The sequence below is a fragment of the Giraffa tippelskirchi genome, chromosome 10 (assembly GCF_054371585.1).
Source record: "Giraffa tippelskirchi isolate mGirTip1 chromosome 10, T2T-mGirTip1v1.2.pri, whole genome shotgun sequence".
NCBI lineage: Eukaryota > Metazoa > Chordata > Mammalia > Artiodactyla > Giraffidae > Giraffa > Giraffa tippelskirchi.
This window is the reverse complement of record NC_137284.1, coordinates 11,199,800-11,209,896: the sequence shown is the minus strand read 5'-3', so window position 1 is coordinate 11,209,896 and position 10,097 is coordinate 11,199,800. Positions and strand designations below refer to the sequence as shown.

General features: G+C 46.6%; 1 protein-coding gene across 4 annotated transcripts; it reads right to left on the bottom strand.

The window, feature by feature from the left end:
* Positions 1–444: 444 nt before the first annotated feature.
* On the bottom strand, positions 445–9,360 carry LOC145524674 (pregnancy-associated glycoprotein 1-like). Of its 4 annotated transcripts, none has more exons than XM_081537402.1 (10): positions 9,260–9,345; positions 8,027–8,177; positions 6,931–7,048; positions 6,713–6,831; positions 5,319–5,512; positions 4,921–4,926; positions 4,294–4,404; positions 2,617–2,758; positions 2,434–2,532; positions 603–752 (listed from the first exon to the last, which is right to left on the bottom strand). In XM_081537402.1, the coding sequence occupies exons 1-10, from the start codon at positions 9,310–9,312 to the stop codon at positions 603–605; spliced, it is 1,143 nt and encodes a 380-aa protein (XP_081393528.1). In that variant the 5' UTR covers positions 9,313–9,345. The 4 variants fall into 4 exon arrangements, with proteins under 4 accessions (XP_081393524.1, XP_081393528.1, XP_081393526.1 ...); XM_081537400.1 differs by lacking the exon at positions 4,921–4,926 and adding an exon at positions 5,067–5,084 and having other exon boundaries at positions 4,294–4,392; positions 9,260–9,312; XM_081537401.1 differs by lacking the exon at positions 4,921–4,926 and adding an exon at positions 5,040–5,045 and having other exon boundaries at positions 9,260–9,312.
* Between the last annotated feature and the right edge of the window lie 737 nt (positions 9,361–10,097).

Here is a 10,097-nt window from a genome sequence, read left to right as displayed (position 1 = left end):
GCCCCATGGCCCTGTCAGGATGGCTGATCTGGAGCTGGACATGTGATCTGAGATGGGCCATTCAGAGAACACCCTTGAACACTCATGTCTCCGAGCTTCTTGTCTTATTTGATGATGCCTTCGGGATATAAAACCCAAGGAGGTAGCTTGTACTCCCTTATTAGGTGTACAAGCCTTAGGAAGAAAGCTGTCAGGCTAAGATCATCAAAGAAGATGAAAGGGAAAGAATGAGGGTGAGAAAGAGAGAACAGATGACTTCTGATTTCTTGGGTCCAGTCACTGAGATATTTGTATTTGCTCCCTTTCTTATGTCCTGTATTCCCAGAATGATTTCAATGAGTCTCCCCTTTCCTTGAAGCCAGTTGGTGGTGGGCTCCTCTCAATTTTCATTCAGACTTGGTTGTAGATCCTTCACTCCCAGACACAAACAGAGGCACCCATTCGTTTCAACACCATTAAGAGTGAAACGCTTTATTTTTTACTAAGAATAAGGTGAACAGACCACCAAATACAGTTTACCAGCATCCTGGGCAGGAGTGCTCTAAGTGTGAGTGAGTGTGTGTTAAGAGCAGCCTTACTGATTCCTGAACCACTCCAAGGATTTACACTGCTTGTGCCAGGCCAATCCTGTCATTTCCTCGATCAAAGACCGAGAAATACAACCTCAGGAAGACGTCACCCAGGATCCAAGTCTCTGTAGATGTACTCTCTGTGTTCTCTTTAAAGGTGGTATAGCAGCGGCCTCTATAATCCTGGGGGAGTCAGAAACACACACCAGTCAGCCTGAGCCGTTACCTTCAACTCCCCCCAGTATCCAGACCCAGCACATCTCTTCATTTTATTTCCCTCTTTGGTAAGTATCAAGGGGTTTCTCAGCAGCAGGGGATGTGAGAGTTCATCCAAAACCAAAAAAGGCCAAGACACGCGGTTGCCATGAGGAAGGGTGTGGGGAGGGGAGGACTGGGAGTTGGGGATACAGAGGAATGATAAACAACAAAGTCCTGCTGTAGAGCGTAAGGAACTATATTCACTATCCAGTGATAAAGCACATGAAAAAGAATAAGAAAACAAATGTATATTTTTTATGTGAATAACTTAGTCACATTCTGTGCAGTAGAACTTAAGGCAACACTGAAGATCAGCCTCACTTCAGTACAATTTTTAGAAAAGAACAAGAGTGTCCATAGTTCTCCTCACTCCCTGTTTCTTTCCTTCTGACTCCTGCTCCTTGTTTTCTCTGCAGAGAATGCCAATTCTCCTCCTGCATCCCCACAATCCGGACTTTATTTAAAAACTTTATTTTGTGTTGGAGTGGAGCTGATTAACAATATTACGAGTTTCAGGTGGACAGTAAAGGGACTCAACAGTATGTATCCATGTATCCTCGTCCCAGAGATACCCCTCCCATCCAGGCTGTCATATAACTGAGCGGAGCTCCCAGTGCAACACAGTAACTCGTTGTTGGTTATCCACCTTACATATATCAGTGCCCACAACACTTTCTTGAAGACTGAACTCAGGAACTCTGGGAAGCCTCCTTTGGCCCACACTCATCCTTTTTCCAGGCTTGGTTGGAAACGTACTCTGGTTCCCCATCCCCACCGGTCAGTCCGTAGCCCTCATGACCCCTAGTAAGTCCCCAGTGCCCCAGTGCAGACCACCTTGGGATGCCATTTGCATGGAATCCCGTGCACTTTTGCCTAGAACCAAGCAACCCTCCGTATGGCTCCATGAGTTTGAGGTGTTAGAATTCCTGAAATTCTTTCTTTTTTCAAAGCCTTCTTTGAGGCCATAAGGCTGCTCTGACTCCCGCAGGGAGCTAACATGAAGCCTCCACCCTGTGCCGGGGCTGAGCAGTCACTGTGCACCCTTTATTCACCTTAGCATCCAACCTCCCCACAGAGGGGTCCGGTACCCCAGCTCCCAAAGGGGGCACCTGGCCAGAGCAAGGGGAAGATGCAGCCGAGAACTAGGCTGACCATGAAATTTATCATCCAAACCAGGAAAAATTCGAGAAGGGCAGGGACACTGTTAATCCCCATGGTGGGACATCACACTGGGACTCTCCCCAGCCATTCTCCTTGTCACATGGCCTATTTCAGGGACAGCTAGAGCTGACTTTCATGTTCATGCAGCTAAGGGTTCAGATTGAACTGAAGCTCTATGAGGACTGAGGACCTTCCCCTCTCCTTGTGACTCCCACCATGCCAGCACAGGGTGGTGTATCCAAATTTATTTCAGGATGATCAATGTCCCAGACGGCCCTTTACTCTCAAGTGGTTGGTCTTGTGGGAGGCTCTGGCCCAGCCACAGGGCTTAGTAGCATCTGCAATGGTGTGACATGGCCTGCAGGGGGCGGCCTCCTCCCAGCAGCACCCCAAGGGTTCCTGCAATTTCCAGTCTGAGAACCAACCCTGTTGGTTGTCCCCTCACCTTGAGGATGTAGGCTCGAGCTGGCACTGGGTAGTTGATGCCGTTGATGGTGAAGATAATAGAGGACAGGTTATGGACAGCAAAACATGAAACGTAGTGCTGTTAGAGAGAGAGAGAGAGAGGTTGGCCCTTGAGATCCTTTTGTGTGGAGACTGGGAGTGACCCTGGGGCATGTCCCTTCACCTTGGAACCCTGTGGCGTGGCTCCGATGAGCTTCTGAATGTTATTGACCAGTCTTCTTGGGCCAAGGATCAGTGATGTCCCAGTGTCCACAAGGGCCTGGCAGCCGCCAGAACAAGCAATAACCTTTCTTTTCATGGAGATGCTGAGAGACATTGGGACAAAGAGGGCATCAAGGTCACTCTGAGTCTCCCCAGAGCTGGCCCATTCCCGACAGTCTCCTAAACAGCCCTTTGTGTCTTGCCCTCTTTTCCTTTGCTCACGACATGGCACCTTCCTTGACATCCTTGAATGCAGTACTTGAATACACCAGAATCTTTTGTACCTTGACACAAGCTGGTCTTCCTTCCTAGAAGAGTCTCCCCTCCTTTGACTAGCAAATTCCTTCTCATCTTCCAGATTCCAATTTAATTGTCACGGTTTCAGGGAAGTCTTTCCCCTGGTTTTATCAGTCTCCTGTCTTGGTCACTCTCTGTAGACCCTGCCTCATATCTAGCACGTACCAAAGTGACAAGTCACTATGTGTGTGAGTCATTTCTTATACATCTGCCTTCTTAGATGTGAGGGTGAGTTTTATTCTCATTGCCTCCCTAAAGTGCCTGGCACAGAGTGGATGCACAATGCTTCTCTGTTGAATAAGTGAATGAAGACCGTGAAAACAATGAAAAACATCCAGAGAGATGTATCTGGTGGGGAACAAATAACGGGTCAACCGCAGAGTGAAGATGGAGATTGATGGGGGCAGCGGATTCTCATAGTGGTGGGAGAGAGGGGCTCCTCTGGGAGAGGGTGTCTCCCAGCACTGCTCCTACCACCAGCTCAGACCTGAGACCCTGGCCAGGAAATACATGAGTAGCCCACGGAAACTCCAAAGGACAGGTCAGCTTTTGTCTGAGCGTATCACACAGAATCCTGTCAATTATTGCCTCTTCTCCTCAGGTCACTCCTGGATCTCACCTTCCTGATTCTGTTATACTCCCTGCCCCACTGTGTGCCCGGGTACGTGGGGTGTCTTTTTCATTCGTTTCTTTCAAGTCTTAAGACTGCAGCCAACCTCTCTCCACTGCTGGGTAGCTTCTCCCTAAGGAGACCTGTTTTCCCCATTTGCTCAGGAGGTTCCCGCTTTTTAAAGTGACATTTATCTATACTGAGAACTTCCTTGGTCCCAGGTAACCCCGGACAGTTGCTCATCTTATCACAACTCTGTTCAGGCTGGTGAAATTCTCCCTGATCCTCTGTTCACCACACTGTAGAGTCCTCTAACCATGGTCCCCATGTCACAGGGCAGAGGGTGCAGTCCTCTCCCAGCTGCACAGACCTCTCAGAACCCTTTTAGGACCCTGGTAAGAGCCTAGCTCAGAGGCCTGGGGACTATGAACCCATGGGCTGTTTCTGTATCTATGTGCTTCTGTGTGTGTTTGTATGTGTGTTTGGGTGTTTTTATGTGTCTCTGTGTGTGCTTGTGTGTCTCTGACTAGCTATGCAGGTTTATATGTGTCTCTGTGTATGTTTATATGTGTCTGCTTGTGTGTTTCCATGTGTCTGTCTGTCTGTGTTGTTCTGGGTGGTGTATATGTCTATCTGACTCTGTGTCTGAGAATGCATTTGTGTGTGTCTGCTTGTGTTCATGTACAGTAGTGGGAGTATCACTTGGGCTGACCCTCAGAGGGAGAGACTTACCCGTCCATGTGTACACGCCAGTCGCCTGCTTGGATCAATGGTACCCAGTTGAGCTCTCCCTTGTGGTAGCGATGGTCCACCCCACCAAACATCACCACACTGCCATTCCCCCTGCATCCGTAGAGAAAAGAGAGGAGGGGATCTTTGGAGGACAGTAACAACAGCACTGTCTGATAGATGTGCTTGTCCACCCATCAAGGCCCTAATAAGGTCCCCATTTACAGATGCAGAAATCGAGACTAGGAGCGATTGAGAACCAGACTGAGGTTGGTTATTGGCTAATAAGTGGCACAGAGGAGGTCAGAAACTCAGTCACCTGGCTGGGCTCCACCCACTATATCTCCTGCTACCTGAGTGCTCAGAAAGCCTCAGAGGACAGGGTGCTGAACGTTTTGGCTTTCCCCTTTTCCAGCTTGTCATTTTTCAGGAAAATCAAGGCCTGGGAGTGCTAAGGGTATGGGTTCAAGTCACCCAGAGTTGGCTCCGCTGGCCTGTGACCTCTACTGTCCAAACAGCCCCACACTCAGAAGGGACCCCACGTCTACTCTCCCTGTCTTGAAATGGTTAATATTTCTTGAGCAAGGGTTCCCACACTTTTGTTTTGTGTCCCGCACTTTCATTTTTCACTGGTTCCTGCACTTTGGGTAGCTGGTCCTGGGCTCCCAGTGAAATGCTAATCAGGAAGGAAAAATATCCACCATCCTTCTCCTTCTTTCCTTATCAAATTCATAAGCAAATCCTATTACCTTTTCCTCCAACTTGTTTCCTGTTACCTTCCATTAATCTTCCTCCTCACTCACCCCTCTAGACCAAGTTACTGATCTTGAGCCCAGGAGCAGGGTTGTATTTCAATAAAACGTTATTTATAAAAGCCAGCAGTGATGTCAGGTAGGGCCCTGGGGCATAGTTATCCTGGGTTAGATTCTCTCTCAGGATACTTCTTTATCAAGTGTTCTATAATTTTCATGCAATGGAAAGCAAGTTACAACTTATTTGGAGAAAGGAATTGTCCAGCTCAGACTTACGTGCTCAAGTAGAAGGCAAAGACAGGCTCAGAAATGGCACCTTGATTCTTCAGGTTGTCAAAGATGGGGATGGCTCCAGTGAAGGATATGTTGGGGTAGTTCAAGCCCAAGACGCCATCAAAAGGTATACCCTCAAACCCGTATTCTGCCACGCTTAGACCAAATGGCTGATCAGTACTTACAAGGTCCCCAATCTGTGGGAGAGAAAAGTGTTCCCACTTACAGATACGTGAAGTGGGGCTAGGACTGGGCTGGGGTGCATTGCCATTAGATCCTCAGAGAAGAATTGAGGCTGGACTGTGTCTTCGGTAGGCCTCAGATGGTTAGCCGAAGCTGGGAGGGGAATTTGGGTTCTGTTTGTGAGAGGCTATGGATTTTAAAACATCTGCCCCTCTGAAAAACACCACCTGAGTGAGTCAAATTGGCCTCCTGGCTCCTGTACAGGTGGGGAAACCAAGAGTTGGGCCAGGACCCATTGGTGCCCCCTTGTGGACAAAATGAGTCAAGAGCAAGACAGCCTTCTCTTTGGCATCACTATGATCTAATGACAGAAAAAGACTGCATTCTCTGCAATGTACTGTGGATTCTGCATCTGTCCAGGAAGACAGAAGCCGAAAACACAATCTTGCTTGCAGGGTTCTATGAAATTACTGCCTGGGAAATTCACTTTAGGGGCTATGTGTGTATTTGTGTGAGTATGTATGAAAGAGAAAGACAGAGAGGGAAACTACTCAAGTACTTTGGAGGAGGCAGTCCATATGGTTTATTAGATCCTCAAAGGCCCCCTAGAGTGAGAACTCATTTATCAGGCGCCCTGACATCTCAGGCCTCCAGTTTCCCAGTCTGGATACCTGGAGCACTTGACTGCCCGCAGGGCCCCCAGATCAGTTTTATCCTGTCCCCAAACACCCCACAGCAACTGCAGTCCTGAAAAGCCAGCCTAGCTCCACCACTTACCACATGTGTGACCTCAGCAAGGCCTTTGCTATCTGTACCTCAGTTTCCTCATATGTCTCATGAGCTAATCAGAGTAACTGCTGTGTGGGGTTGTTGCAGCATTAAACCACTTATCACCTAAAAGTGCCTGGAACAGTCTGAGAATATAAAAGTGGATGCTTTTTCCCCTCTTCTTGCTCCCAGTAAAAGGAACCTTGAACTGCTCGTGGGCAGAGGAGCTGCAAGTCCACACCTCACACCACTCTCTGGGTTAGCTTATCTATTTGCTCATGTGTCACCACGGAAACTGCCTCCCCAGGGACAGGATCCTGTGGGTAAGGTGGCCAATATCTATGGGAGTTAGGCTAAGAAGTGTCCTGCAAGATGGTCCTGCAACTGTTTTGAAAGCAGTGGTCACTCCATAGCCAGTCCTGACTCAGAATTTGTTACACTGTTACCCGAATGGTGTCATGAGCAACAACTCCCTTCATCCTCCCAGAACCGTATTCAATGCTGAAGGTCTTTTTGGTAGGCCGGAAGGTGGAAGACTCAAGATGTCTGAACATAACATGTGTAGCTGCAGACACAAGAGATAAGTGTCAACAGGTGCCAAGGGTGCAAAACAGGGTGGCAGGGCAAGTGAAAGATGGTCTGGGTATGGGGTGTCTGAACTCACAACAGGTTGGGCTGGTACAAAAGACGGAAGGCACCCACAAGTCAGATGAAGCTGTGTCAAAGACAACCTGGAATTCCTGAGGGGGTGTTCCAATGGTGATGTTACCCACGTAGAGCATCTACAGGGAAACGGAGGGAGTGGGTTAGTGCAGAACTGGCTCGCCTCTATTCCCAGACAGATGCCTGCCTCTGCGTGTCACGTATCTCTTGAGATCACTTTCTAACCACCATGCAGCTCACAGACTTTGGTCACAGAGGTGCCTGCATTTGGTATTTTTTTCCTATGCTACATGGTATGCAGGATATTGACTCTATGATCTGGGGTCGAAAGGGTACCTCCTGCATTGGAAGCCCAGAGTCATAAGCACTGGACCTCCAGGACCACTGGACACCCAGGGAAGTCCTGGTGCCTTCATTTGAGAAGCTCTCCAGTCTCTTCAAACCCAGTCTGAGGACTGCCTTCTCCAGGAGGTCCTTCTTGATCAACCCCAGCCACTCCCTCCAAACACAGACCACATCCAATCAACACCACACAGGTGACCCTTTCATTTGATATGTATTTTCTCTTTGCCTATCTCTCAAGCTGGCATGGGCATTCTTGAAGACAAAATAAGGCCTTTTTCTAATCTAAAAACAGTAACCACAGTGTTAGATTCTTATGGCCTTACAGAAAATACAAGTTCAGTAATGTTTTCCTGCTGTAGTTCTTGCATCTGTGCAAAATGAACTCCTCTGCCTGGGGATTCACAACTGCTTTGCAGTTGGTTCTACCTTTTGATCAGTGATGGTACACTCTTCATCTGTAACTGAGTGACTCACTTAGTTCAGAAGGAACAATCACCCTCAAACTAATGACACATCTTTGACACCGAAATGGATGTTTACTTGCCACCTGGTCATTGCTGGGCCCAGTCACCAAGACCAAGAGTTGAGGATGAGAGTGCCTTCTCCTCTGGGTGGGGTCCCTGTTTCCCAGTGTTTCTGCCTCCTGCAGGAGCCCCAGCCCCAACAGCCCACCTAGCACCTCCACATGAGCCCCAGTGCTAGGCTAGAGCACCACGGGTTGCGGTGGAGCATCATCCTCCCAAAATACTCACATCCATGATGTTCCTCAGGGGGTGAATAGTTATATTTGAGCCAGAAGAAGAAACCTGGTACAGTCTGTAAGCACGTTCTTTCAGGAAATTTTTCAACATGTTTTTTCCAATGAGGGTTTTTCTCATGGTCTTCACTCTCGTTAGAGGTATTCTTTCACCGAACATTTCACAAAGAAAACAAAGAAGAAGTTACAATTAGCTGTCAATGTTAAGGTATAACTGTCATTGTAATGGCCCTGTGCATTTTCTAATCATTTTTATGAGGCATTTTATTATCAGAATTTTATGCATATACCACTGCAAAGACATAGATTTGGATAAAGGTTCTGTTCTCTAATCTTGGATAAGACATATGACCACGTGGGGTCTCAGTCTCACCCTCGGTAAAATGGTGGAAAGTAACAATTCAAAGCCTCCAAATAGAATATTTTGGGGATAAGTGAAGTGATGAATATAAGGACCTGATATATAGGAAGTCTCAACAATGACAGCCATTAGCATTGCTGTTGCCATCCCACTATATCCTTCACATAGAAGCTCAAGGAAGGAGGTAGAATGGGGACTCTTATCCTATTTTACAAGGAGCAATTTGAAATGCAAAAGGTTTGTGAGTTGGCTGTGGTCACACTGCTCATCAGATATAAAACAGTGTATATAAAACCGTGTATCTTTCTCCAAGTTGAAAGAGAAGAGAGAGTTCATAGAAGAATCCAGGAGATAGGGAAAAAGTTACGGAAATATAGAGGCTTAAGAAGGAAGGATGAGTCAAATGAAAAATAAAAAGAACACAACACAGAGAGAAATACACTCACAGAGACTTCCAAAGAGATGGAGACATAAATGATAGTGATACAGAGATGCAGACATAGACATATACACACTGAAGTAGACAGGGAAAAAAGAGGAAATGTTTAATAAAATGTAGAAAAGTGCTATTCCACAGGACCACATCTACATCTGCATAGACTGTGCACTGAAAAATTGCAAGGAGTTCCTTTTTCAATAGGTCATGACATGACTGGACCCCATGAGTCGTGCAACAGTGAAAATCTACACCAAGACCCTTGGGACCGACAGTTCCTATAGCAAGGTACCTATCAATAAGAAGGAACTGAACTTAAGTTTGTCAGGAAATATTCCATTCCCTTCTAAACCTGACAGGTGGAAGTATAATCAGATGAAAAGAAAAATCCAAGAAAGGAAGATGATGTGGCTTATAGTCCCCATACTTACATGACTATGCACTCTGAGAAGGCCACCAGCCCAAGGAGCACAAGCCACTTCATGCTTCTTTCCTGGCTCCAAGTACTCAGGGAAGTTCGGGTTCTTAGCATGTGGTGGTGACTGGGAGCCCCTAGTTATATATACTCTGACCTTCCCTAGTTTTCCCCTTTATGCCACTAATAGATCTGAAAAAATACAAAGCTCTCGATAAAATCTTTACCTCCATCAGTGGACTTTGAAGCTTCTCAGAATACAGAGAATTGAATTGTAATCTCTTCCTTGAAGCTTGGCTGGAAAATCAAACTGATCTTCATGGACATCTAAGAAGATGGAGAACCTTGCCTACTTGGAGAAAAAACTGCTAAGAACATCATGAAAATGGATAGTAGGGACAATGTTCGACATTCTTGGTTTCATGTCATCTTCCTAGCCACTTCATGAGATATGCATTGCTGTCTTCATTGGAGAGGAGATTGCTAGGAGGATAAGTTGTCAAATGGCAAAGTGAAGATTTCAGGGACAGCCCAGGGACATACAACTGGCTTTAGGTAATGGGTCTAATGACAGAGATCAGGGCACCTATGATACCAGTCTGCATCAAAGATTTAGGGCAGAGCAGTACTTCAATTGCATGGTTTCAGTATTGAAAGAAATGTCATATGCATCCACGAGATATTTTATATCATCCAGCAAACGTACAAGGAAGAACTGTGTACTGGGTTCTGGGTTAAAGGCTTCAAAGTCAAAGTTGATCAAGACAAAAGTAGTCTTTATCTTAAGAGAGCTAGCAGTCTAGTTCTCACAAACTCATGGCCCCAGGAGGCAAGAGAAATGATACTAGGACTAG